This window comes from Panthera onca, chromosome D2, assembly GCF_046562875.1.
Source record: "Panthera onca isolate mPanOnc1 chromosome D2, mPanOnc1 haplotype 2, whole genome shotgun sequence".
Lineage (NCBI taxonomy): Eukaryota > Metazoa > Chordata > Mammalia > Carnivora > Felidae > Panthera > Panthera onca.
This window is the reverse complement of record NC_138349.1, coordinates 56,098,628-56,126,100: the sequence shown is the minus strand read 5'-3', so window position 1 is coordinate 56,126,100 and position 27,473 is coordinate 56,098,628. Positions and strand designations below refer to the sequence as shown.

The 27,473-nt window shown below is 53.6% G+C and overlaps 2 protein-coding genes across 11 annotated transcripts in view; one reads left to right on the top strand and one right to left on the bottom strand.

Moving 5' to 3' along the window:
* Window positions 1-5,197: 5,197 nt before the first annotated feature.
* Window positions 5,198-17,916, bottom strand: TBATA (thymus, brain and testes associated). Of its 10 annotated transcripts, none has more exons than XM_060642507.3 (13): window positions 17,802-17,916; window positions 17,222-17,270; window positions 16,056-16,212; window positions 15,533-15,712; window positions 14,463-14,698; window positions 13,420-13,575; window positions 12,671-12,694; window positions 12,484-12,560; window positions 10,854-11,045; window positions 8,869-8,950; window positions 7,964-8,108; window positions 6,436-6,488; window positions 5,198-5,417 (listed from the first exon to the last, which is right to left on the bottom strand). In XM_060642507.3, exons 3-13 carry the CDS (start codon window positions 16,100-16,102, stop codon window positions 5,332-5,334), a joined length of 1,278 nt encoding a protein of 425 aa, XP_060498490.3. In that variant the 5' UTR covers window positions 16,103-16,212; window positions 17,222-17,270; window positions 17,802-17,916; the 3' UTR covers window positions 5,198-5,331. The 10 variants fall into 10 exon arrangements, with proteins under 10 accessions (XP_060498490.3, XP_060498492.3, XP_060498493.3 ...); XM_060642509.3 differs by having other exon boundaries at window positions 10,854-11,030; XM_060642510.3 differs by having other exon boundaries at window positions 10,854-11,027; window positions 17,802-17,915.
* Window positions 17,517-27,473, top strand: part of SGPL1 (sphingosine-1-phosphate lyase 1) — a 74,843-nt gene continuing 64,886 nt past the window's right edge. The window contains exon 1 of the mRNA XM_081790533.1: window positions 17,517-17,805. Coding sequence (XP_081646659.1) covers window positions 17,532-17,805 — 274 coding nt within the window. The 5' untranslated portion in view covers window positions 17,517-17,531. The remainder of the gene's footprint in view (window positions 17,806-27,473) is intronic.

Below are 27,473 nucleotides of genomic sequence, written 5' to 3'. Positions count from 1 at the left end.
AGTCAGATCAAGGGTATAATTGACACGATAGCAAAATGGAAGACAGATTTGAGAAAAGTCACACAGCCTGGGGCAGAAATTAACCCAATGTGCAGTAGAGGTAAACTCGGAGACCGCCAATCCTCCCATGGGAAAGATACACCAGCAAGCTGTTTCACCTCTCCTCTGATTTCTCATCCATGAAGTCGTGCTAATAACAATATCTGCTACACAAAGTTCTGGGGTGTGCAGGCTCAAGAGGATGGGCTCTGCCCATTCAAGCTGCTCAGGATTTAAATCCTGAGTCTCATTCTTATTACGCGTATAACCTTGACCGACTTACTTCTTTCTTCAGCCCCTTATCTGTAAAATTGTCCTAACAGCAGTCACACAGACTTTGTAAGTTTCCAGTGTGGATTAAACACTTAAGAACCGACGGATACTTCTTGACATAACTTAATGAGTATGTGATTGTTTCAGCTCATGTGAACTTCATAAGTAACGTGCATACTGATGACAAATGAGAAGCATCCCCATTACATAATATTAAAATGCTCACTGTCATCATTCCTATTTAACATTAGTCCCTGGAAGTATTAGCTAGTGGAATCAGACAAGAAAAAAAGTATTATTAGAAGGGAGGTAGGTGTGGTCTGATTGAGACTTACAAAAGAGTATTGACAAGCATAAGATTAGGTAGCCAGAGGAAGAAGGTAAGACTTGATCTCGGTGGCTGGGGACAGAACTAAGGTTTGAGAAGCCAGGAAAGGTAGTGACATCTCTGTTACTGTACCTCCAAGGTGAAGTTGGATACCACGTCACGGGTGGTCCAGCGAAGGTTACCCATGGGCTGGGAAGGTTGTTAGAGAGCTTCTGAGGGGTATCCAGCCATGGGATTCTAAGGTGCTACCAGTGAGGATACAGCCTCCCCTGCCTTTGCTGCAAATGGGTCTCCCGCCTATTCTCCTCTATTTATGGGGAGTGGGGTAGGGGAGGGGCGGTTGTTGAGCCAGCACGCTGGGCCGGGAGAAGCTGACCCCCACGTGTGTCCTTCAGCTAGAGTCCCAAGTGTCTCATCTTTAAACTGCCATATGTTCTAGTCAATGTCACCCGAGGTGTGGGCGACATAACTCTGGGGGGTGCGATGATGAACTTAGGTGGCCCAAGGAGGAGGAGTGTTGATACACTGCTATTTATCGTCATGTGTTCGAGGAACTTTTATAAAGAACGCATCGAAAGCATGATGCCATGGGCATTATTGCTTAGATCAAAACAATATTTAAGTAAACAAACTAAGAAAAGTACCTTTAAAGAAACCTTAGGAATAGCACAGAGAGTGAAGCATCATAACACATTCGCGATGGGGGGCATCAGAAGGGCTCAAGTTTGGGAACCCAGGGCTCTTGTCAGTGACTCCGGAGTCTGACAAACCTGGATTCTAATTCTGGAGGCTTCACTTACCAGTTGCATGGCCTTAGATGATCCGGGATCCCTTTCATCATGTGGCATAAAAATCAATACTTTTGCACACTCATCTCCTTAGCAACCCTGTTCACAACCCAAAGGTCCGTCGATGGATGAATGGAGCAACAAAATGTGATGCACACATTCGACGGAATGTTATTCAGCTTAAAAAGGGAAGGGAATTCTGATGTGGGCTGCAACACGGACGAATCTTGAGGACGCCACGCCGAGTGAAATCAACCAGTCACAAAAAGGACAGCTACTGAATGGCTCCACTTACTCGAGGGACCTGGAAGGGTCAAATCTATAGAGACAGAAAGGAGAAGGATGGTTGCCCAGGGCTGTGGGGACGGGAGGGGGAGTTCGTGTTCAATGGGTGCAGAGTTTCAGTTCTGCAAGCTGGAGAGAGTTCCGGGGGTAGATGTGGTGATGGTCGCACAACATGCACGTGTTATTACTGGACTATACACTTGACGATGGGTAAGGTGGTGAGTTTTACGTTAAAAATGCATAGAAATCAACTATAAGAAGTAATTTTATGGACTCATATAATGGGGAACGATGGGGGACAGTCAGGGGCTTCAGGTGTGACCGATGCTTTCCAGTGATGGCATCCCCTCAAAAGCCAATATTCCCCTCCTCCCCCCAAATCCAAGGACAGTCTGTGATTGGCCCAGCTTGGGTCACATGCTCATCCTACCCCTGAACCAGTCCCTGTGCCCAGGGATTGGGGGCTGTGGTTGGATGGAACTAGTTTCAGTCCCACCCTGGAAGGAGGGTGGGGGACACCTTGGGCAGGCACAAACAGCGGCTGCCACAGTGGCTAAGGAGACTGGATCCCAAGAAAGACCCAGAGCCATAGGGGAGAAGGTTGGAAAGGACAGTCTATCTTCATGCTTCAGGCAGAGAGGCAAACGGTAGGGAGAAACTTCAGGGTCTGGAGCCAGGGGAAACCTAAGAGTGACCTAGAAGTGGCCAGTGTCCTGGCACCATGATGTCCAAGTGGGTGCATAGTCACCGCAGACAGGGGGCGCTGCTAAGCATAGAGACTGCAGAGCCCTTAGGAGCCAGCCTGGCCTCCAAACAACATAGGATCTGAGGGCACAGGTGACGAGGAAGGCAGGCTGGATGCCACTGGCATTTCCAAGAAGGCCAGTGACAACTCTGACCAGTGCTTTGTGATATGTCTGGAACCTCCGAGTGCCCTCTGCTGCCTGTCCCCGTGGGGGTTAGCGGTGATTCCCTTAAAACCTGGAGATAGGACGTGGGCCAGTTGAGGGACTTTGAAGAGAGTCAGGGAGTGACAACAAAGCCCGACTTGCTCCGTATCTGAGAGATGGGGGAAGAGGAAGCAGGAGGAAGGTGGGCGAAGTGGCTGGGAGTGAGAAAGCAGCAGGCCAAGGGTGGGTGGCCCGCAAGAAGGCGGCGTAGAAGGAAAGAGCACTGACTGAGGAGCCCCGCAGCCCTGCGTCTGATCCACTATTTATTGGCTGTGTGAACTCTGACGTGTTACTGTTGCTTATGCTCTAAGCCTCGGGTTTTCCACCTGTAAAATGTGGTCATGACGCCTGCCTTACAGGTTGTCTTGGGCGCCCAATGGGGTCAGGGTATCCGTACGAGCCCAGCTTGGTCCTCCACGTCCCTGCAAGGTAACAGTTTCCCATTGGTAGAGATTAGTGTTCTCTTCCACAATGTTTTTCTGTGTGCGTTGTTCAGCTCAGACCCTTTATCTTTCTTTCTCCCGATAGACCGCAGGGCTGCGGAGAAAGATCTGTTGGCCATCTACCCTCCAAATATATGTGTAAGAAGCCAGGCCCAGAACACCCTGTCTTTTAAGCGCAGTGATAAAGGGTGCAAAGGCCAGGCGGTGACACAGGCATTTTGCAGGGAGTTGCAAAAGCAAAATAGATAAATAAATCTCAAGGACCAGCTCAGCAGCTCTGGAGAGAGGGATACTCTCTGGAATAAGACAATGACGAGAATCTGCAGTGGCAAATATTAACCTCTTGGTAATACTTCCCGAACAGTTAAAGGGGAGGTAGGAGGCTTACTGAAACAGCCAGGTGTTCTGTGCCAACAAGTATGATTTATTCTGGAAGCAGATACCTTCTAGGATGTTCTACTGTGTGGATGGCTAAAAATTATTCCTAAGGGAGGAGGGAGAGATTGTCATAACTACAATTGCCAAGGGGCAAGGGCCCTGGTCCAGGAACAGACCTCTAGGTCAGCCCGTTGACGGAGCTGGACAGCCCAAGGGAGGGGCTGGAGAGCCAGGGAACGGGGACCAGGGGGGGGGGGGAGCTGAACTATTGAATCGGCAAAACTATTAAATGAGAGAAAATTCCTACACGGGCTACAACATGGATGAGCCTGGAGGACATCGTACTGAGTGAAATAAGCCAGTCACCAAAGGATAAATACTTTGTGACTCCACTGATACGAGGTACCTAGGGCAGTCCAGTTCCTAGGGGGGTGCTGGGGGCAAGGAGGGGGAACGCGGAACAAGTGTTTGATGGGCACACACATTCAGTTTTGCAAGGTGAAGAGAGTTCTGTGGACAGATGGTTGGTGATGTTTGTACAACAACGTGAGTGTACTTAATCACCGAACTGTATACACCTGAAATGTGGGTAGAGTGGCAAGGTCTATGCTATGTGGATTTTAGCAAGATTAAAAGTATGGAGAACAATGAAAGTACAATGAACGTGGGCTTTCTGGAGGCGAACGCGTGGTAGGGGTGCAGACGGGGGAGGACGAAGCCAGCAAGATGACAAGGGGCGTGGTTATAAAAGAGGCTGCCGCCAGGGGGACGTCCTCCGTGGGAGAGGGGACTTTAAAAAAACAAGGCGATCTCATACGGACGTGAAGCTGTTGGCTGGATCCACAGCCAATCCCCGTCCAGCCCCTGATCTGGACAGAAGCCTGCGGCACACACAAGGTTTGCGTGAACGGGGTATTTGAGGAAACCTGGAGGGACGCAATCGGTCTGAGGTGCCCGTGAGGTGGGGCCGAATCGAGTGGCCAGAAGAGGACGGAGCGGTGATCCACGGACCTAATTCAGTGGAAGCAGGAGCTCAGAGCCACAGGCGACCATGACACTGTAGATCCTCAGCGCCTCCCATATCTCCGCGCCCCGGCTTCCCAGGGAATCTGCAGAAATCCCAAGGCTCACGCTGGACTCCCCAGAGGGTCAAAGCCCATCTTCTCTAGATCGTAAAGGGGAGCGAAACCCCAGCTGGGTCACATTTCCGCCACGTCCCCTCCTTGATCTTGCCGACCACCGTTTTTGTTAACGCTCACGCTTTTTGCATTGCAGCCACAACCTTTGGTGAGGGTTGCTGTCCGCAAGGCAGTAGAGCACAGCGGGGAAGAGCGGGGGGTTCCCGAGCCAGACGTGCTGGATTTGGGTCCTGGATCCGCCACTTACAGTGTGGATTTGGACAGATGGTTCGAGCCCTGATTTATTCATCTAGAAAATGGGAGCGATGATATTAGGAGAGCTTCTGGGAGAAGCTGGTAGTGATGGAGGTATTGGTATTACTTTATGGAGGGCTGTGGGTTCTTGACCTCCGCTCTGACCTACCCAGAGTCCTGTGTGTGTTGGCTCGGGAAGGACAGAGCCTCGTTCTCAGGCTGCCTTTCAGCTCTCAGGAACACAGAACCAGCTGAGCCCCGCGTGAGTGATTCCACTTGGGCTTTCTTCAAGGGAGTGGGGCACAGGCCTACTACCGAGAGTAGGCATGGAATTGTCCTCTTAAAGGGAAGGCAGGTTTTTAATAGGCTCCCTGTGATAGGAAAGTCGGGGTTGCTGTTGAGGCCGTAGGGCTGGGAACAACCTTGAACCTGGGGGCTGCTCTTGAGCAGGGCGGGCAAAGTGGCTCAGACTCCTCAGCATTCTGCCTCTGGCTTTGACGGTTTCTCTGCTGCGTTCTGGCTTGAATGCATTCGGAGGACTTGGGCTTTCCCGAAATACTCTGGGAGAAGGGAAGACATCGGTCAGGAGAGGACAGGGAGGGGACAGGCCCCAACTTGGGAGCTGCTCGGGAGACCCAGGTGGACCAAGACGTGGGTCAAGCCCCGCTTCTGCTCTGGGCTCCGCTGGTGACTCGGGAGGGGCCGACTCCCCTCCCTGAGCTTCACCACTGCCTCTCTGTCTACACCCAGGGAACAAATACCCAAGGAGTGCCTACTCTGTGCCAAACACTCAGTCGGGCCCCTGGGACCCCTTACAGTCTAGTGAGGGAGAATCGTGTACATGCTGGATATCTGTCCTCTTCTCTCCCCCTGCCCTGGCCTAAGGCACCAGAACCATGTAGCAGCCTCCTCCCCGGTCTCCCCTCATCCCCGCCTGCCCCCAACAGTCCATTTTCTACTCAGCAGACAGAGGGGTCCCCCATGCCCTGCATATAACCCTCCAGTGCATGCCTATGCCCTCTGCATGAGACCATGGGCCGGCCCTGCCCACCTGGCCCATTTCCCTTCTTACTACTGTCCTGCCCCACAAGGCCCTGGCCACCCTGGCCTGCTTATGCCTGCTCGTGCTCTCACACACACACCAGGCGGGTGAGGGCCCTACTTCTGGGCTCTCCCCAGACCTGCACAGGGCTGGATCCTGCCTGTCGTTCAGCCCAAGGAGCCCTCCCCCGACCCTGCCAGTCCTTCTTGCTGTCCCTCATTTTACCCTGCTTTATTTTCCTCTGGCACCTGTCCCCTCTGGCACCTGGTGTTTTTATTTGTTGTCTGCACTCCTCCTCACAGGGGTAGAAGCTCTATAGCAGCAGGAACTTGTCTGGAATCTTCCCCAGAGCCCCACTCACAGCCGCTAAGCAAGCCTCTCTCAAATGAATGAGTGAATAGATGAATGGATGGAATGGGCAGCTTCCCTAGGACTGGGACTCATCTCTGGGGTCCTTGACCCCCCCCCCACCCGAGGAGTACAGCCAGGGTGGGCCTCGAGGAGCCCCCAGGATGATCCGCTGCGTGGAATCTTACCCGGTTTGTCGCCTTTGGGTAGAGGCGGTGTCTTCGTCTTCTTCAAGGATTGGCTATAACCGACACAAAGACAAATCTGGGAAGGTGAGGCCTGAGCCCTCTGCTGCAGAGTGGAGGCAGGGAAGTGCTCCGGGGAGACGCAAGAGCCCCCCCTCCTGGAGAGCCCCAAAGTATCTGTCCCTGGCTGGCACCACCCAAGCGGGACCCCGACAGACAACTGTGACTCCATTGCCTGCTGTGGCCCCAAGGAGCCAAGGCCCTTCTGCCCCAGGAGCGGTAAGGGAGGCCCCCGCACCAGCCCACCCCAGCCCTCGCTTGGTCCCTGCTTCCTCGCAGAGAGGAAGCCTTCCCCCGTGAGTGGAGAAAACAGAATTTCTGCTGCCCTGATAGAGGACTTCAGCTTTGCACCAAAGCAAACCTTTTTACGCACCCAGTGTAATTTTCTTCCCTAGGGGTCTGGGCGAGGGGTTTTGAGACGTGAAACGGAGGCCACCAGATGGGCGGTGGCTTGCCCCAGGTCATAGTGAAGCCTGCCTTCCTTCTGTGCCTCCCCTGGTCTCTCAAAGTGGAAAAGAGCACCCCGTTCCGGGCCAGAGCAAGAACCCAGGCCTTCTGGTTAATGAGCACGAACACCTGCCTCCTTCCCCCCTACCCATGCTGCAGCCACCCCACACGTGTCCCCTGGAGCGAGCACGTTCTTGCCTTCCCTTCCTGACTGCCCCCACGCTCTCATCTGCTCCTGCAAATCCTCCCTACGTCAGTAGTGTTCCCCAAGCTCTATCAGAAAAGCTCCGGAGATTGTCCAAATCACGCATCCCCCGGTTCGTCCCCAACCTGCTGTGTTGGAATCTCTAGGTATTCGCATTTTTAACAAGGTCTCCGGCAAATCTGCGTGCGGCTGGGCTCAGAAGTTAGACCAGCCCAAGGCCGAATCAACTGTTCTCGAGCCTTAGGTCTCTCATCTATAAAATGCAGGCGGTTGTATGGACCACAGGCGTGTAAAGTGTCTGTCTGGACATGCCAGGCAGGCACGGTGAGCACCCGCTATTGCTAGTTCCGTTGCTGACGCCCAGGCCCTCCTCACCTGCTTCGTGAGGGCTTCCCTTTCCCAGTCTCCTCCAGCCATCCAAGGCGCTTAACCCCGGCATTAAGGTATCTCTGCTTGCCTGTGTTAGCTTTCCTCCTCTACTTGTCTTCTCAAAGACCAAGAGCATCTGGAGGGGTAGATGCGGCTTCTCCAGCCCTGCCTTGTTTATAGCTGACACAGGTCACCCCTTGGGCATCCCCCACAGCCAGCCGCCAAGGTCCGGTCTGGCAGAGGGGCCTTCATGCAGCACCGGCTGGACTGGAGGGTCCCTGAGGAAGGGCCCGGGCCCGCTCCCGCTCCCCCAGCATCGGCTCCGGCAGCCCAGGTGGTGGCCAGCGCCGGGATGCCTTTTCTGGACCACCCTTGGCCTCACCTGGGAGGACAGGAGGCTGAATGCGAGGGAACGGTTCTGGGAACTGCGGGGAGGGGTGCAAAGCTCACCTGCAGGGTGGCTGTTTCCTCTCTTGAGATGGCTCTTGGCCTTCCTGGAGCTGATCCAGAAGTTTTTCTACTGGGATGGAGTCTAGGGGCTGAGGAAGGAGCTGCGCCACCGCTGTCTGCAGGAGCCCCAGGGCCAAATCTTTCTCTGCAAGCACAGCCAGGGGGTGCAGTCCTCAGTGGCTACACCCACCCTGTCCTGTCCCCACAAGGGACGGGCTGGAAGAGGGGCCTCCAGCTCTCCTGCCCAGCCTGGCCCAAGCAGCTTTCTGCCTCCAGCTCCCTCTTCTGTCGTGGCCCCTGTGGGCACGCGGCCCTCCTCGCCCCCCCCCCCCCTTCTGTCACTACTCTTTCATTTGTGTACACCTTGTTCTTGGCCCCCTCTGGCCCGCCCACCAGCCCACCCACCAGCCCACCGGTCCTGCCTCCTCCCCTGCCTTCTGCCCCTCCCCCGCCCCGCCTCCCCTCTCTCTGCTCGGCCCCTGCTGGGATACACCTTCCGGCCTGTGTGCCAGCGTGCGCGCGCGCACGTCATGCCCGTGTTCGCGAGCATGCGCCTGTGTGCTTATGTGCACGTGTTGCGTCTGTGTGTGCGTGTGCCCCACGGCGGTGGGTGAGGGGGTGTGTCTGCTGAGTACACCTTTGGACCCGGCCCTCCCAGGTGCCATGGCCAGTGGTCAGCGCAGAGGCGCCTCCGAGAAGCAGGGTCGGGGCAATCCCACTGAGGACGGAGGAGGAGGGTGCAGGGGCGTGGTGCAGCTGGGAAAGGTTAGTTTGGGGCTCCAGAAAAGGAGAGGGGGCCCAGGCGGAAGGCCCTGGGCGGGAGCCGAATGACACCCAAGTCCTGCAGAAGCAGAGAACAAGGCCCTCCACTTCGAGAAAGACGTGGGCACGGGCTGCGTCCTCACCTTTCGGGGGAGCATATAGTAGCCAGAACTGGATAGCGCTCAAGGAGTCTGTCTGCAGGATTTGGCAGAGGAGCTCCAGGATCTGTGGGCAGGAGGACAGGCCTTGGGTCAGGGTGCCCGGGTGGCACGTGCCAGCCAGCAGCGCAGGCCCCCCTCCCGCTCCCACAGCCACACGCTTGGCTAAAATGGTCCCCGCGATGGACCCTGCCCCCACAATGGTCCCCTTCCCTGTGACTTCGCACTTTATGGAATGCTTTCTCTCCCGCCAGTCCTGGAGGGACATTCCTAACCTCCTCACTGGCCAGATGAGGAATCTGAGGCCTTGAAAGGACACCTAGCAGGGACAGTGTGGCAGAACGCAGCCTCTGAATCAGGTACGTGGGCCCCTCATTTGTGAAGCCTGCGTGGGCTGATTTTACCCCAAAGTCCCTCACTGGGGAGGCAAAGGCAGAGCTGGCCAGTCAGCTCCTCGGAGACGCACCGAATCCTTGGTGTGGGGGTTTCAGGGACCACACAGGCCTCCCCGCCCTGGAGTTCCCAGGGTCTAGAGATGCCAGCAAAGAGGTGGGGTGATCCCAATGGGCGGGCTGAGGGCCAGGGCTGGCTGATGCCGCAGATCGCCCAGCGTGGGGCTCCGTCCCGCCGAGCAGTGTGCACACTTTGCTGTCAGCCGGTTCCTCAGCCTCTGGCACCTTTGCCACTTCGGGGCCCTCTTTCCCCCGTGTTCTCCAGTCACGGGTCATCGGGGGAAGATCCAGCTCTGTGTCAGATGGGCTAGGGGGGCGGCTGTGCCTATGGTCGGCCGGAGTTGGGGCCTGCGGTGGGAGGTGGAGCCCCTGCAGTCCTGGGAAAGCGGGGTCCCCTTAGTGCTTGGCGGTCAGTCTTCCCATGACCTGAAGGGGCCCCATCAGTCCCCAGCAGGTCTGTCTCATTCTTGGCAGAGTGGGAACTAGGCCAAGGCTCTTCCCAGGCCTATGCCTGCTAGGGTGCCCCCTTATCCCCAGATACCCGCCTGCTGTCGTGACCCCCACCCTGGGTGTGCCCCTGGGCCCTTCTCCGTTCTCCGCATCCAACTTACCTGCCCTGTGCCCCCTCCCCACAGGACCTGAGAACCTAATTCCAGGCAAGATGAGGCCGCCCTATGGTGGAGAAAGTACTGCTCTAGTCCCAGCTATGCTGCTCCCTCTCTGGGGACCTGGGCCACAGAATGTCACCTGGCAGGGCCTTAGCCTCCCTATCCGTGGAACGGGGATCCTGGGCCCTGTCTGCTCTATCCACTTCACGGGACTGTTGTAAGTCTCCAAAGGGACCGCGTGCTCGGAAGTGCTGATCACGGGGAGGGTGTCGAGATGCTGGCTCAGTGTCTAACCTTTCCTGGAGAATACGTATGCGTTGTCACAGGGGACCCTCAAGTCGCCTCAGCCCAGCGGAATCAGTCACGGACTCATGCCAGGCCTCGATGGGAAACTTGCACGCGGTGGAGGTGGGTTTCTGCTTCATGTGGTACAGACCAAACCCCCCAGAGTGTGCGGGGACCGGGCTGGGACTGGCCTTGCAGCCTGCAGGCTGCAGCACACCAGGGCGTGGGCTGGGGACACGGCCGGCAGGACCCTGCTCTCCACGCGTCTCACTCCCTCTCTGAACTCATCCACTGCCACGGCTGGAGCAGCCCCTCGAGACATGTTCCTGCTCCCAGCTTGGGTAGATCCTGGCACTAAAGCCCCGATGGGAAAGGCCTTCAAAGAGCGGGGGTGGGGAAGGCTCACACAGAAACCTGGAGGCCGCAGGGGATTGGATCCAGGCTCCTGACTCCCAGGTCTCACAGCCTCGGGTACAAGCGGCCCTGGGAGAGGCCGCACTCGAAAGCAGTTTGTAAGCACCTTGTTGGGATTACTGTGAGCCTGGGAGCAGCAACCACCACGTTCTCAGCCCTCAAGACGAGGCCTCGGTTGGGCCTGTGGCCCCCAGCCTTCCCAGGGCCTCACCAGCAGCTCCTGATCCGGCAGCTTGAAGGTCTGGACTCCTCCATCTTTACCAGAGGGATAAATCCGTGGGTCCTGGCGGGAGTGACGGTGGCCAATGGCTCTGGTGCCAGTGGGGATGAGCCTGCCGGTCTCAGCTGAGTATTTTGCTCCCTGCTCCCGCGGAGGCTCCTCCTTCTGCTGGGAGCAAAGTAGCTAGAGACTCCAGGCAGTGAGAGACAGAGAGAGGCTCAAGGAAGAAGCCAGAGCAGAAGAGAAGGAGGCCCAGTCACACCTCCAGGGCACCATCACCTCCTGGAATCCCAGCATCACAGCGTTGCAGGGACCTGGGAGGATGACCGGGCCAGCCCCACCCTGTTCTGGACCCCTCTCCCCAGCCGGGAGCCCATCAGTTAAAGCCAAAGTTCTTCCTCCTGGAACTTCTTGAATGCTGGAGCCCCTGGTGGTCCTCTGAAGTCCTCATACTTCCTCCTGGGTAGACGCTCCCTGCCCAAACCCCCCAAGCCCATCAGAGATTTGAAAGCAGTATCCTGGGCCAAGGCCCCCGTCGCCTACCTTAATTCCTAGCTCAGCTTCCCCCAGGTCTTTCTCCCAGAGCTTGGCATCCTTTCTTTGCCCTGGGAAAACCCTTCTGAGCTAGGCCTGTGGGTACAAGGCCTGGGACCTCCTACCCATGCAACCCCAGTTGAGACTGGTAGTATCTTTCTTCCCATTTTAAAGGTAGGAAAAGTGAGACCCAGACAGTTTAGCTGAGTTGCAGTGAGCATTGCAGTGAGTTAGCTGCAAAGCAGGGATGAGAACTCTGCTGCAGAAGACAAGGGCAGGGGGTGCCTGGGTGACTCAGTTGGTTGCTTTCAGCTCAGGTCATGATCTCATGGTTCGTGCGACTGCACCCCATGTTGGGCTCTGTGCTGGTGGTATGGAGCCTACTTGGGATTCTCTTCCTCCCTCTCTCTCTGCCCCTTCCCCGCTGTTGTGCTCTCTCTCTCTCAAAATAAATAAATAAACATTAAAAAAAAAAAAAAAAAAAAAAGACAAGGGCAGGACCAGACTCTGTCCCCAAGGGCCAGGCCTGTCCTAAGTCCAATTCCAACTACCTTCAAGCTGCCTCCCAATTGCCTTTACTGGCTTACCAGCAAACAGCACCCGTGAGGCCACCCCATCCTGTTTGAAATCCTTCAGTGGTCCTCCGCTCCTTAGGAGATCTGACACTACACTAAGTTGAGAAACTAAGAACAAACTCCTCTTTTTGCCCACATTCAAAGTCGGCCCCTTCCCACCCTCCCCCCGATGGCTGCCCACTTCAATTCCCTGGACCTCAGCCCCGGTCTCTAAAGATGTCCTGCGTTTCCCAGCTTCTGAGCGTTTGAGCCGCCTGCCCCCACGAGGAATGCCTCCCCCGTCGGGTTCTAAACATCCCACCTCTGTTATGAACCCTTCTTGGACTTCTCCACCTAGCCACGATGGACCCTCCCCCTTCCGCTGGTGCCGCGCAGCCCCTCCTCCCGGGCCAACAGAGCACCCCTCGTGAGTGCTGTCTCTGCACCCCATTAGGTGGAATCCACTCGGGAGGGATTCCAAGGGACGGCCCCGTCGCACCCCTTCCCAGACAGCTCCTGTGTTCCGCACCCACCTCTTTGCTCTTCAGCTCGTTCTCGGTGAAGACGGCCACCCGAGAAGCCAGGTTCTTCAGTTCCTTCTTCCAGGCCTCTGGGACGAGGGGACAAGACGTTGCCAGCTGATACCCGGGGTCCTCCTCTTTGCCCTCCCTGCGGCACTCACACTGGGAGGGCTGTGGGGGGTGGGGAGAGCCTGCTCACCTCCCCAGCCTTCTGCCCTGTGTCCTACAGGGAGAGGGGGAGGCGGTGCCCTTGAGGGAAGGAGCGGCAATGCCCCCATTGGTAGGTGAGTGCGGTCGCTACTGGAGGGGGCTGAAGTTCATATCCCAGCCTGTGGCTTCCCCGGGGAGGTGCTGGAGATGCTTGGCTACAGGGGCCGAGATGCCTGCGGTTTAATCTAGCTTTGCCTCTTTTAGGAGCCGGAGGCTGGCACCGAGGTTGGCTCAGTTGCTATGCTGTGCCAGTCACTCAGATACTGGACTGTTCCTGGCGAACCCTCCCAAGCCTCTCTGCGCTGCAGGGCTGTCCTGGTTCCTCCTCCTTGGGGGCTCTCCCCACCCCCACCCCCGCCGGCGGGCTTTCCCTTGGCCCTTCCAGAAGGGTCAGACTGGGCAGGGCAGGGCAGGGGCCTCCGGAAAGCTTTTGCTCCAGCCCCGTCTCTGGCTGGATGGCTCTCACTGACTGGTGCCTGAACATACAAGCTGCTCAATATTTCCAATATCATTCCTGCCTGTAGCTGTCAATCACGTGACTATCTGCCCGTCCTCTGTGATAACGCCTCAAACACCTCAAATCTGAGTAGGGGCCACATTTCTGAGGACCTGGGCAGTGGGGAAAAACGCAGATTCTGCTGTCAGAGGAAATGTGGAAAACTCTAGGGTGCCCCACGGAACCCCACTGACCTAAGAGCACTGGTCCTTTCCTTCCCAGGCACCTGCCGAAGTACCCACCATAAGGAAGCCAGGGGTCCCGATTGGACTGCGGGTCTCCAATGGGGACAGGGATGGTGGGCATCGCCATCAGACAGCGGGATAAGAGTGTGGCTTGAGGCAACGGGGCCAGAGAGAACTTGTCTCTGACGACACAGACGGGCTTCCCGGTGAAATCTGTGAAGGGTTAGAGGCTGTGGGAAGGAGGGCCTGGGCCTTATCTCTGATTATCTCCAGAGCAGGGCCACTAACTCTTCCGCTGCTACCTCCTTGGTCTACACCACCATCAGGCAGGCCAAGAGAGTCACTCCTGTCACTTCTTTGTCTTCAACCTTCCAGTGGCTCCCACTGACTCAGTGAGATGGTTTAATGGTAACTGGGGTGACCTCTAAGGCCCACACAATCTGGACCCCCCCCCCACCTCCTTTCTGGTGTATCTCCCTTCTACCCCTCCTTACTCTGTTCCAGCTGTACTGGCTTCCTTGCTGTTCCTCCAGCAGAACCAGGACACCTGCCTCAGGGCCTTTGAACTTGCTGTTCCCAGCTGGGACGTTCTTCCCCCAATAGCCACACGGTTCACGCCCTCTCTGCTTTAGTTCTTTGCTCAAATCCCGTGCTATTAATCAGGTCTCCTCCCCTCTAGAGCCTTGGCACTTACCACACTCTGACACTTATCTATTTCCTATCCTTCCCCGTCAGAGTCAGCTCCATGACGGCAGGGACTGTCTTACCCTGCTGTGTCCCCGGGGCCTAAAAAAAGTGCCTGACCCAGAGTTCTCACTGAATAAGATACCTGATGAATGGATGGCTAAGTGGATGAATTGGCCTGCGTTAGAGAACGGAGTACAGTTCCGGGGCCGAACATTCATCCATTTCTCTGATTTTTAAAATGGCAGAATTGGCAATGAGGGAAATCCTGTAGGGCTACACGGTCTGCCCTTGAGGTCTGCCCCACAAGTCCAGTCTTCCCTTGACCAAGTGCTTGCCAGTGGCCAGGCAGCTCTGTGACCCAAATCTCCATCCTCTCTGGGCCTCAGCCAGGCCCTGACCTCCCCCAGGCCTACCTTGGATGTGGGTCACGTGTTGTGGGTGGGGGTGGTGCCGGGAGAAGAAGGAGTGGTGGCTGAGGCGGCCAAAGCGGTAGGCCCCGGGGCTTTGGGCCTTGGGGGTCCTCAGCGCCGCTTGGATCAGCTGGAAATCCACGATCCCTGGGATCATCAGTTCTTTCCGTGGTCTGCCGTTCCCGTGGCTCCTTGGGCTGTGCCCTAACTTCTTTTCAGGCTTCAGATGAGCCCTTGGACTGAAGGAGAAGGTCAAGGAGAAGCTAATGGAGCCTCCTGGCTGCAGTGCCCACCCAAGCTCAGAGCTCAGTGCTTATATGGAGTCTAGTCCCGAGACACGCTGAAGTCGCTTTCCAGGATTTCACTTCCACCCCCATGGCACCCAAAGCCAGGCCCCCCCCTCCCCGGGGTCCTTTCCCAACTGGCGCAATCCAGTCCCAGGGAGCCTTCTGTCTTCCTAAGGTGCTTCCACAGGGAGCTAGGATCTACTTGAGAAAACTCAGATGAATCTCCCAAGATCTCCGTTTTCTCCCGGAAACCATCTCTAAAGCCGGAAAAAGGACATAGACCCACCTACTCATCCAAATACGTGGGTTGGAGCAAAGGTGCATCGTATACACCTCCAGGGGCAGGGGGCAGACAAAGAGCCTCTCCCCAAGCCAACTACTGACAGCCCAGGAGAAGCCAGCTATAGGCAACACCCCCCCACCCCCCACCCCACCCCCACCCCGTCCCTGTACCCTCCGCGCAGACTTGGCCCAGACTCAGCATCCAAGGGCCAAAGCTGGAACAACAAGGCCAGACCACGTCAGCAAGTCCTTTGCGGTGGGGGCCGCTCCCAGGAGATGCCGAGCTGACGGGGCAGCTATCAGAGTTGCAACGCTTCGGGGAAGCGTCAAGCTCTTGCTTGGCTTCGCTGGAGACAAGCTTCTCAGGTTGTTTGTCCTCCACCCTGCACCCCTTCCCTCTCCTGACGATGCTGGGCCCTGCCTCCGGAGGAGGAGCTCAAGGTCAGTCCAGCAAGGATCCAAAGGGGGGTTGCTCTCCACCTGGGGCCTGGTGAGACCACCTGCCTTCTCGCTGTCTGCATTCCCTTCTCCCGGTGGCCCTGGCTGAAGGGAGTCCCTCTGGAGAAGAGACGGACTCTGGATATGCTAAGCAAGACGCTCTGCCCCGGGACCCTCTGAGGATTTCGCTGACCAGGCCCCTGAGTTTTCGGTGCCGTCCTCCATCGGCCTCTAAGGGATCTGGGACTTAAAGAAATAAAGCAAACCTTCTCTGAAAGGTGCAGTTACTTGGTCTCTCCTACCCCAACTGACAGAGGGAGTCACCCCTTAAAAACCCCAGGAATTCTTGCACTCGGTGCCTCTACCCCCTGCCACCGTGTCCTTTCCCTCCCCAGGGAGGGACCCAGTCTGTGACCTGTGATAACTCAGGCCTGAGAACCCACGGGGGGCCTGGCGGATGGCAGCAGAGGGTGAGGGAAGGACTGCGTATCTTGGCCCCTGGGTCAGGTGAGTTCCCCAGGCCACGCCTGCCCCCCCTGCCCCACCCCCCCACCCCTTTGGTCAGCAGGGCAGGAGCTTGGGGTCCTACCTCATCAGTGGATGTTCAGCCAACGGGGTCTTCGCCTCTGTAGCCATCGTAGACTTTCTAATGGATAAAGGCCGGCGCACTTAACCCTAGCGTTGAAGTTGGATAACAGGAACTCTCACAGACTGGCGGTTCCTGGAGTTGTAAACCGGCACAGACACTTGGGGGAGAGGAATGGACAGCATCTCATAAAACCGAATACTTGCGTATGCCGTACCGCTCAGCAATTCCCTTCCCAGACATTCAGCCAAGAGAAGGGCGACCGGGGCCATCTGTGAGACTGTTCAGACTAACATTGTTCAAACTGGCAAACACCAAACATCCCATGGCGGAAGAATGGAGCTGTGCTCTGTGTGGTCAGCTGAACATCACCTTGCAGTGAAAACGAACCACAGCCACACGGAATGACATGGGTGAATCTCACAAATACAATTGCAAAGTCAAGGCAAGCAAGTCCCAGAAAACCTTACGGCCTGAGATCCTTTTTAAAAATAAAGTATAAAGGCAAGCAAAAGTCTCACAAATGTGATCAAATGAGGGGAAAAAGGCAAGAAAATGCTGACTGCGGTGATTCAGCTAGTGGCTGTTTCCGAGGGAAGTTGGGGGTGGGGGTGTTGAAATGGGGAGGGAGTACATAAGGCGTGTTAATGATGATATTCTCATTCTTGGTTTGAGAGGCGCACTTGCTGGTGCCCATTATAATATGAAATAAACTAAATCAGTGGAGTGGATGAAGGATGTAGTTGTTGAGGAATTGTGATCAGTCTAAATCTATAGATCCGAATATAGCTATACAGCTATGCATATACACTTACATTTACATTTACATAGATGTATCTATTTATCTGTCCCCAAAGTGCAGGGATTGCGGGTGCTAGGAAGGGGGCTGGGACAGGAAGTCAGTGCATTCTGAAAATTAACTCTCGGTCACAAGATCTGCAAGGGACCCCAGAAATCCCCAGGGCCAAACGCTTATCAGGCTAGGGTGGAACTCGGGGTGGGGGGGGGCAGCACTGCCTGAGACTGGGGAAGGAGAGACTTGAGGTCCCAGAGCAAGGACCCAAACATCCTGACTTGACGCCTTTAAGGAGAAAAACAGTTGGCAGAACTTCCTTGGAGGGAAGCTGTGGATGTTCTCGATGACAGGGGCTGCGATCTAGAGCACTTACATGCTGCAGGCTTGAGAACAGGCCATTTGGAAGCCCCAAACCCATCTGCCTACAGGAGAAAGTACTTGTTAGAACGGAGACTTTCGAACGCTCTTGACTGCGCTCATAGTAAGAAACTCATTGTTACATTGTGACCTGATTCACATGTGCGTGTGCACACGCTTTTGTGTATGTGAAACTGAAGCAGGAACATCCCGAAGCAACACTTATCCTTGCTACATCCGATGCACAGTGATATTTTCATCTCACTTTTTGTTTTTATTTTGTAAATGTTAGCTGTGACCCATTAAATTGATTTTATAAGCCACTGATGGGTCACAACCCACAGCTGCTGTGGAAAGGTCACCAGGGACTCGAGCAGGCCAGGCCTGCTTTTCCAGAGCGGGATGGGACGGGCCCCACTGTGTCTGCCTCTGCCCTCGCTTCCCTCTCTGCCTGGGGCCCCAACCAGCTGAGTCCAAGGGGTCTGAATGCTCACACCAAGCCTGAGACCGAACATCCCTTTCCTGTCTCAGCTCCCCCTGGGCCCCTGTCTGGCTCTGGTGTCCACTTCCTCCCCTGGAGAGATCCGTGGACTCACCGAGGTAAGTGCCTGCTACAGCATGTGGGTGAGAAGTCCCTGGTGCCTGAGCAGAAAGGAGCAAGAGGGCACATCAACAGGGAAGCTTGGCTGATTCTGCGGGCAAGCCTGTTGGGCTTTGTGACTACGTGAGCCAGTGGTTGCTAGGTTACCCCTTCCCCACAACTCCAGAACCAAGCTCCCCAGCGCCCCTCTCCTCACCACCCCGGCTCCTCTTACCCCTCCAAGTTCCCTTTCCCCCTGGCACTGTGTTTTCAGTGGGGGCCCAGGAAGACGATGAGAGTCTGGGGTTGCTTTCAGCCAGCAAGCAGCAGGCAGGGAGAGAGAAGCTGGCAGAGAAGGCTGATGGAGCTGGGGCCCTGCTCTGTCAGCCCGACCAGGTCTGATGCCACCACAGCGGGCTCTGCCTCCACACGTGCCGGCCCGTTTCTGGGGACTGATTGGCAATCAGCTGTCTCTTAGCCGGAGGGAAGGAGGCTGCCCAAGTGACCCAGAGCATCCCTCCAGCCCCGCTCTAGGCAGGATAGCTGGGTGGAAAGACTGGTCTTCAGTTGGGCTGGGGTTTTGGCTGATTTGTCAGATGTCCCACCTTAGGTAAGTCGCCTGTGCTGCCAGGGACACAGAACCGTAGTAAGAAGGCTCGATTCGAATACCGGTTGTGCTCCTTCTCAGCTGTGTGGCCTCAGACAGATGACCTGATGTCTCTGACCCGCGATTTCCCATGTCTCTGAAATGGAGATGCTACTTCCACTCACTCTCATGGGATTGTTGGGAAGACTGAGTGACTCAATGCATACTGAAGTGTTTCCGACAGTGTTAGGCACTAAGTAAGAGCTCCTACCTCCTTGCCTATAAGGCGGGGTGGCCTCACCTGTTCCCGCGATTAGGGAAGCAATGCATCGAGGCTTATGCCTGGCACACAAGAGGTGCTCTAAAATGGTAGAAATAATCATTATGTCTTGATGGAGATAGGAATTTTTTTTGAGGGAGACAAAAAACACGCATGTGTGAGTGGGGCAGGGCAGAGAGAGGGGGTCAGAGGATCTGAAGCGGGCTCCGCACAGACAGTAGAGAGCCCGATACGGGGCCCGAACTCACGAACTGTGAGATCGTGACCTGAGCCAGAGGCAGATGCTTAACTGACTGAGCCACCCAGGCGCCCCTAGGGATAGTATGTAGGTGGGATGGGTCCTTAGTCTGAGGACTACCTTGGGTAATTCACTTGATTGCTCTGAGGCTCAACTTGGACGTCCGTAAAATGAGATGAGGCTATCCCTCAGTCCCTACGGGTGTGAGGAGATCAGACACTGTGGCAGGGGCAAACAGGTAAACTAAGGGAAAGTACCTGATGCTGTGTCCTCTTCTTCCAAGGGAAAAAAGGAAGGAGGAAAGCTAGAGACAGACCTGACTCTTTCAAAAGTTCTACCCCTCCCAGCTGAGGGTGCTGACCACTGGTGGGGTACTCCCTGATCTGTTCCTTGCCTCCCGTGCTTCTCCATCCATATAGGTCACGATGGTCTCCTTATAAGTATGGCTTTTCCGGGGCCTGTCTCTGCAGGAATGAGGGGACCCCTTTGAAACCATTCTGCAAGCCCCCTCTTCCACCCTCCTGGGAATCCTGGCTACTATTGCGATAAACAATACTGTGTTTGAAAAAAAAGACAAAGCTTTCTTCCCTCCTGCCCAGCCCCTCCCTGCTGCTTCCAGCTCACTTGGGGGATCTAAAGCCCCCCTTCCCCTTCCACCCCTTCCATTGTATTCTTCAGGACCAAACACCAGGCCTGCAGGCAGATTGCAGCTGCCTGGCGTGGAGAGAATACCTCAGGGAATACACTGTTCGGTAAGGTTGTTACCAAACTTGCTTCTAGTCGGCTTCTATTTAGAGCATCCAACACAGGAAGGTCTGTCTGCCTGGAAATGCTTTGAAGTTTAGCCCTCCTGCCTGGATGCCTCAGTTATAAGAGGAGCAATATAAACTTTTATAGAGAGCACTTGCTATGTGCCAGGCCCTGTGCTCATCCTTTCAGATGGGTTATCTCAGTTAGCCCCGTAGATGAGGACATTAATGATCAGAGAAGTCCTTAGTGACAGGTGCTACAAACGTTTATACAATTTCTAAAATTGCCACTTTGTTCTTTATAGCTTCTATTTCTTTGCTGCAGCTTTCTATCCCCACCCCCCTTTATTGTAAATGCGTTTCTAAGTGCTCACTGAAACAATATTTTTTATCATGGCTGCTATAAAATCTTCATCGGATCATTCTAACATCTCTGTCATTTTGGTGTTGGCTTCCATTGTGTTTTGTGAGGAATTTCTCCAGAAATTTTCAAGTTTGGAGCATAGGCCGTACCTTTGCATTGTCTCCAGGAGGTATGGTGAGGCCTGCGTTTTCATTCCTGATATTGGACTGGATTTGTTCATTCTCTCTTTCTTTCCCTTTTGTTTTTCCTTGATTCATCCGGCCAAGGGTTATTATTTTTGTGAGGTTTTTTTCCTTAAAAAGCTCCATTTTTTAGGGAGTTTCTTTGGGCCTTGTGTTCCTTTCTTTGGGCCTTGTGTTCCTTTCATAATTTCTTGATAGGGATACTTACGTCATTGACCTTCGGTTTCCTTCTTTCCAAATCCATGCTACGTTTAAGGCCACAATAGCTGCATCCCACACATTTTTCAAGTTTGCAGGAGATGAATGCTGCCTTAGTTCGGCTTTAATTTGCATTTTCTCTAGTCAGATGGAGTATCTTTTCCTATGCCGAAATGCTATTTGGATACTTTTTTTGTGTGATTTCTGTTCATATCTTTTATCCACTTCTTCTGTTTGTTAGTCCTCATATGAATATATGCATTTATATATTAGAAGTTATCCCTTTGTAACATAAGTAAGAAAACATTTTTTTCTGGTTCATTATTTTTCTTTTGACGTTGCCTAGGCCTTGAACTCAGTTTTGGATCCCCGTCCTGCGGAGGGCTTACTCACTGACTTCTGGAGTTCAAACAGGAGAGCTCATTTTGACCCTTTCTGCCTTGTTGGGCTTTCATTTATCGCCACGTAAGGTCCACAGAACAGAGGCCACAAACACAGGCTCCAGAGACCCTTGGGCCTGCCATCTCCTGGCTATGTGATCTCAGATAAGTTTTGACAACCTCTAGACCCCAGGTTCCTCTTCTGTAATGTAAACATAATAATTCTGCCCCTTATGGGGCCGTTCAATCCCTAAATAAGATAACGCACCTATAATCACTCAGCACAGTGCCTGGCCCATAGTGAAGACTTGGGGCATGGTATTTTTTTTTAGATTATTGTTTACCCAAATCATGTGAACATTTCATGAATAGCTGCTGTGTTACCCTAGTGCTGTCCCCCATCAGTGCGGGAGAAAGTCCCGGGGTCACGTGCCTCTTGGCTCACCTGCTGTGTCTTTTCTGTTTCGTATGTGGAGCTCTGGATTGTGGCCAGTACCACTGGGTGCTTTGATGGCTGCCCTGAAAACGGAGAGTCGGCCAGGCTCTTGGGGTACACCCGCCATGGCATTGCCTGTGCCTCTGTTGTCTCCAAGTCTGTGTGACTAGCCTTCTGGTGGTCTTTTAGAGAAGAGGGGAGGAGAGAAGGGGTGTAACTAAAGACCACACATGGTTCCCCTGGGATGATCAAAGTTACCTGGTTACCTGTCAGCTGAGCAGGACTCACAGCTCTGGAGCTGACAGGTATAGACTGGCCTAAGCCAGCGCTCAGGAAGGTCACCCAACTGGAAGAGCAGGCATCACAGAAGAGAAAAGAAGCCTGAGCCCTCTAGAGACATCTAAGGTCATGGAACCACACAAGCTTCCTATATTCATCCTTTTGCGAGCTAAGTGTCTCTCTGACTCCCACCCCAAGTTGTCCCGTCACACTCCCTTTTGACACCCAATAACTCATTCAATTACGTCTATTTCTTCGCCGCCGGGTCGGAGGCCAAATCTGCCTTGTTCATCGGCTCGCATAGGCCGCCACTCTGCACGGTGGTTACACGGGTGTGTTTGTTCTGTGTGAATTCACTGGGTTCCTGGTGCAATCCCTGGTGCCCAGTAAATACTAGTTGAATAAATGAATGGATGAATCATGGAGCATAAGGTAGTTATTTAGGCCATTCACCCACTACATGCCCAAATCCTTGCCTCAAGATTCCTACCAAATGTGTGCCAGAATTTGTCAATAAAACAGCTCTGGTGACAGAAAGCTCTCTACTGCTCGACGCTCCCTGTTTATTTTGTGTAGTCCTGTTGGGCAGCAAAGCTCTTCTTAATACTGAGCTGAAGTATATTTCCATGAGGCTTCCAGTTGGTATTCTTGTTCTTCCCTTAGGGTCTCATAAAGCAAACGTAGGTCTTCCTTGTGATCACAACCCTCCAGACAAATGAAGCTAGTGGACACATCTACCTCTTGTCCAGGCTAATTATAAAATCATTGACTAGATACCTATTGAGTACCTACACCATGGAATAGACTAGAGCGTACAAAGATGTCTTCAAGAGGTTATAGGTCTTGGGGGCACCTGGGAGGCTCAGTCGATTAAGCGTCCATCTCTCGATTTCAGCTCAGGTCATGATCTCACGGTTCATGAGTTCGAGCCCCGCATCTGGCCCCGCACTGACAGCACAAAGCCTGCTTGAGATTCTCTCTCACCCCCTCTCTCTGCCCTCCCCCTGCTCATGCTCATGCATGTGCCACTTGTGCACCCTCTCTCTCTGTCTCTCTCTCAAATAAACTTTAAAAAAAAATGGAGGCTACAGGTCTTGTGGGGAGTCAGGGAAGTGGAGATAGAATGTGGTAAGTGCTGGGGACAGTGGAGACACAGGGAAGGAGAGCCCAAGCCCACCTAGGGGTCTTGGGGAAGGCTCCACGGAGGGATGGGTTATAGACAGTAGAGCAGGGAGGAGAGATGTTCCGAGAAGAGGAGAGCGTGTGCAAAAGTCTGGGGATACGAGAGCCGGAGGCATGTCGCAGGAACTCTAAGTAGTTCCACACCGCTGATGAGACCAGAAGGCCCAGATTGGGCCAAACAGTTCAGTTTCCACCTGTTGTCCCAGAAACCTTCATGTGTCCTCGGCCTCAAAAGTGTCCCGGGTTGGATGATAAGCTATGTGGGCCCTCGATGTCTGGGAAATGAAGTCTCAGTGTGGGGTAGAAGTGAGGGAGATGACGGTGAAGAGAGGCAGAGACTGATCATAAGAGGCCTTGTGGGCCAAGTTCAAGAAAAGCATTCCGTTGACTGAACTTTGTATGGTGTCTTCCCTTTGAAGTCATCTTCTCCAGAGGTAAGCTAACTCGCAGATCAGTGCATCTATCGACAGATGATTATTGCGATGGGCTGCCATTTATGGAAGACTTACTGGGCAGGTGCTTTCCACACAGCCTGGGCTATGGCCCCGGCAGCCTTGGCGGACCCTTGTTCGCGCCTATACTGTAACTGATTCTCTGCCGGGAGACCTTGGTTTAGACTTGTTTTTTATGGTTGTAAGGTTGTGTCCTGAGACAACACTGGGAAATCCCCTCAGGCTTTCCGTTCCCAGCTAGAAACTTTGTAAGGCTTCCCTGGAGGGGGCGAACTCCGGTGGAGAGTAGGCTTATTAGCGATAAACAACTTGCTTCAAAGGACTGGAATGATTTGTGTACTGGAGAGACTTGTAAGAATATTCGAATGAAATGAGCTTAATTGGGTCTACCATGATGCAATAACCAGGGAGCCTTGACTTACATGTTTGAAGGGCAGCCAATGGACATAGTTTAAATTTTTGCAATTCTTGAGATACACGAGGAGTAGACAGTCAGAGTGGGCATCTGAACTATGTCTGAGCGAGCGGTTTCCTTTGTAGCGCCTCCTGCGACATTCGGAAGTGGCAGGTGTTGCTGTATGCCCCCAAGGCTAAATGTAGCAGTCGCCTCAAGGATTAGCTTCAGGCTGCTTTTGCCCACCAGCCAGCAGTGGACCCGAGGGCTACTGGGGGCTCCCCGTCTCCGACCATTGTTCTGACACTTGGCTCAGAGGGGACATGAGGTTCCTAGGAATGGATAGGTCACCCCGCCCTTCCCATGCTGCCTGTGTCAACCCACCGAAGTTTGAGTTGAGTTTGGGAATCTCAGTGTATTAATTTGCTAGGGCTGCTGCACCACGGGACCAGAAACTGGGTGGCTTGAATGACAGACCCTGTCTCATAGTTCTGGAGACTTAGAGATCTGAGATCAAGCTGTCAGCAGCACTGGTTCCTTCTGAGTGCTGGGAGGAAGAATCTGGCCCATGCCTCTCCCCTCGGCTAGTGGTTTGCTGGCAATCTTTGGTGTTCTTTGGGTTGGAAAAGCATCATCTCGACCTCTGTCTCCATCTTCTTCGTGGCATTCTCCCTATGTGCGTGTCTGTGTCCAAATCTCCCCCTTTCGAAAGACCTCTGTCACACTGGCTTAGGGGCCCACCCTACTCCAGTACGATCTCATCAGTCCAAGCACCCATCTTCTCTAGAAGAGAAGGTCATCTTCTCCAGGTACAATCTAACCTCACAGATAGATCAGTACATCTACTGATAGATGATTATTGCGATGGGCTGCCATTTATGGAAGACTTACCAGGTAAGTGCTTTCCACATAGCCTGGGCTATGGCCCCAGCAACCCTTGACCTTCCCTGGAACCGATCAGCTCTACTCCTTGCCTAGATGAATGCAGAAGCCTTGGAACTAGTCTGTCCGTTTGTACCTGCAGCTAACCATTCTCCACAGAGTGCAGAGGGACTGATTTAAGACCCAAATGTGATACAACCAGCCCCCTGATTAAAATGACTTCAATGTCTGCTTGCTGATATTTGGATAAAGATAAAAGTGCTTCATCCTACGGGGCCCTGTGGCCTCAGACAGGAAGCTGAACATTCGCCCCCAGCCTCAGTTGCTTTCATTTAAAAAACAATCGAGGGGCACCTGGGTGGCTCAGTCGGTTGAGCGGCCAACTTCGGCTCAGGTCGTGGACTCGCGGTCTGTGGGTTCGAGCCCCGCGTCGGGCTCTGGGCTGACAGCTCAGAGCCTGGAGCCTGCTTCGGATTCTGTGTCTCCCTCTGTCTCTGCCTCTCCTCTGCTCATGCTCTGTCTCTCTCTGTCTCAGAAATAAATTAACATTACATGCTGGAATTTTTTTTTAGAATTGCATTAAATTTGTAGGTTAATATGGATATAATTACCATATTTTGAACTTGGAATATTACCACCAATAAATATTGTATATCTGCCCATAAAAAAAAAAAGAAAGAAACATTAAATAAATAATTAATTAATTAAATAAAAATAAAAAACAATCGAATTGGCAATGCCCTGTTCCTTAGTAGAGGTGCTGAATACGGCTGTTGACTCCCTGAAGATTCATGAAGCTTGACTTTGATTTGTGGACTTGTGTGTCCACGGGGTATATTTCAATTAAAAGACAAAACTTCAAGACGTTTGGATAAGTTGCCCAACGTTCTGGGAGTTCCTTGGTCACATTCCCCTTTATAAAGGGCTTTTAGATCTCTTGACAACCACCATACAACTACAGATTCTGTCTCCCTCCCTCCCTCTCTCTCTCTCTCTCTCTCTCTCTCAGGGGGAGGAAAGCAGGAATTAACAAACCGGGGTGATTCAGCAAGTTACATCATGGTCACAAGATGAATTATGGAAATTGCAACAAGAAAAAACGACATGGCCCTTCAGCGTTTTTGAGCCCCTTTTGTCCGGAATTCATGCTGTTTCCTGTTGCTAACGGAGAATAAAGAGTGATCTGTATGTTGCATCTGTCTCCCCAGTGCCCAGAGGGGTCAGGAGTGTGCTTGGGTGTCAGCACCGCGCGTCCTTTCTGCTCTAGGGAGGGCGGCTTCTCCGGAGCAACAGTCTTCCCGGCAGAACTTGGGCGAGCAGCAGGTTGTGGCCAGCTCCTCCGTGTCTGCCCCAAGGGACAGGGACTTCGAAATCGCTTGGGCACCTGTGAAAACAGGAAGAGCTCTCCACACAAGGCTGAAGGCGTCACTGGTAGTCACTGAATGTGGCTTCTTTGGGGCAGTGACCGGCCCTGTAACTGGGCTCTGTCTCTCTGGGTGCTAAAGGCACTACAGGAGTCCTAGCAAAGAGAAGAAAGTAACTGCTGACTCTAGCAGGCTCCCAGGACATCACGATTTTAACATTGAGAGATTTTACCAAAAAACTCTGGATTTATAACTTACCTTGAAAAATGGAAACGTTGGGCCTATTCTCCCATTCTGCTTACAACCGCGGCGCCCATGACACCCTGCCTCATGCCCCACAGTTTCGGTTTCCCACACTCAGCTTTTATTTTATTTATTTATTTTCTTTGCTCCGTCCTGGGCACTTTCTACCGAACTGTTGTAGTTTACTTATTACATTTATTTGTCTGACTCCTTCCACTAGACTCTAAGTCATACTAGGAAAGAGATCTTTGTTTCGTTCAGTGAAACATCCCCTGCCCAGGATACTGTCACCTAGTATTTGAGTGAATGAATGAGTGAATGAATGAGCCAGAGGCAGTCACTTCACCTGCTTGGGTCCCTGAAGGTGCGGCTGTGCACTTGCCCTACACAACTGTCCCTACTGACCTGCACCCCGGCCTCTCCCTCTCCTCCCTCTTCCTCTTGTCTCTCTGGTCACACCGGCCTTTTTGTCCCTGCCACTGGGCCTTGGCACATACAGTGTCCTCGGCCAGAACACTCTCTCTCTTCCTCTCTGTCTGGTTAACTCCCGTTCATCCTGTGCACTCAGCTCAAGCTCTCCTTGATCCCTCAGCCAGGTCAACCCCCCTGGGCATGGAGAATGACTGCCCTTAGTTTTTTAAAAGCCTGCTAGAGAGGGGCGCTTGGGTGGCTCAGTCAGTAGGCATCCGACTTCGGCTCAGGTCATGATTTCTTGGTTTGTGAGTTTGAGCCCCATGTAGGACTTTGTGCCGACAGCTTGGAACCTGGAGCCTGCTTTGGATTCTCTGTCTCCCTCCCTCTCTGCTCCGCCCCTGCTTGTGCTCTCTCTTTCTCTCTCTCTCAAATATAAAGTTTTTTTTTTTTTTTTAAACCTACTAGAGAAAATTACTTTAACTCTGTTTCTAACCCCCAAGGTTTTTATTTGCTGGTGGGGATGGACGTTCTCCCCTCCTCTGCTGACCCTGAGCTCAGTGTAAATTCAGAGCTCCTCTGAGTGAGTCAGCCTGGGAGCTGGTTCTGCGGGGCCAGGAAAGGAGTAACCACGGGCCAACGCTCGTAATTACCCCCTTAGTCCTCTGTTTACACCGGACTTGTATTACCTGGACCTCTTCATTGCACCCTATCTGTGTCAACACTGCTGGGAGAGGGGGAGGGGGCCTGGCCTCCTTGGGCATTCTGGCCACACTGCTCACCCTGAGCTCAGGACTGGGACAGACACCCACCCCAACCAAGTAACTGCATGATGGAGGGCCCTTGCCAGGAACCTGGGGACAGAGAGGTGGAGTTTCCACACAGAGGCCTCTGGGAAGTATAACCAAAGTGAGGCGTAGAGAATTCTAGACTGCCAGAGTTGGACTGTAGCTTCCCCTCTGTACCCAATTTTGAGGTGAGAACATTGAGACCCAGAGAGGGTAAACGGTTCATCCAAGGCCACACAGCGCCCGAGTCCCAAAGCTGGCACAAGAACCCATACATTTC

What these genes read in the sequence shown, in the direction of transcription:
- TBATA (XM_060642507.3), bottom strand. Translation starts at nt 16,102, where the DNA reads ATGGCTACAGAGGCGAAGACCCCGTTGGCTGAACATCCACTGATGAG. An exon ending in GCTGAACATCCACTGATGAG is followed by an intron (nt 15,713 to 16,055) that starts GTAGGACCCCAA and finishes TATTTCTTTAAG; the next exon opens with TCCCAGATCCCTTAGAGGCC. An exon ending in ACTATATGCTCCCCCGAAAG is followed by an intron (nt 8,109 to 8,868) that starts GTGAGGACGCAG and finishes CTGTGCTTGCAG; the next exon opens with AGAAAGATTTGGCCCTGGGG.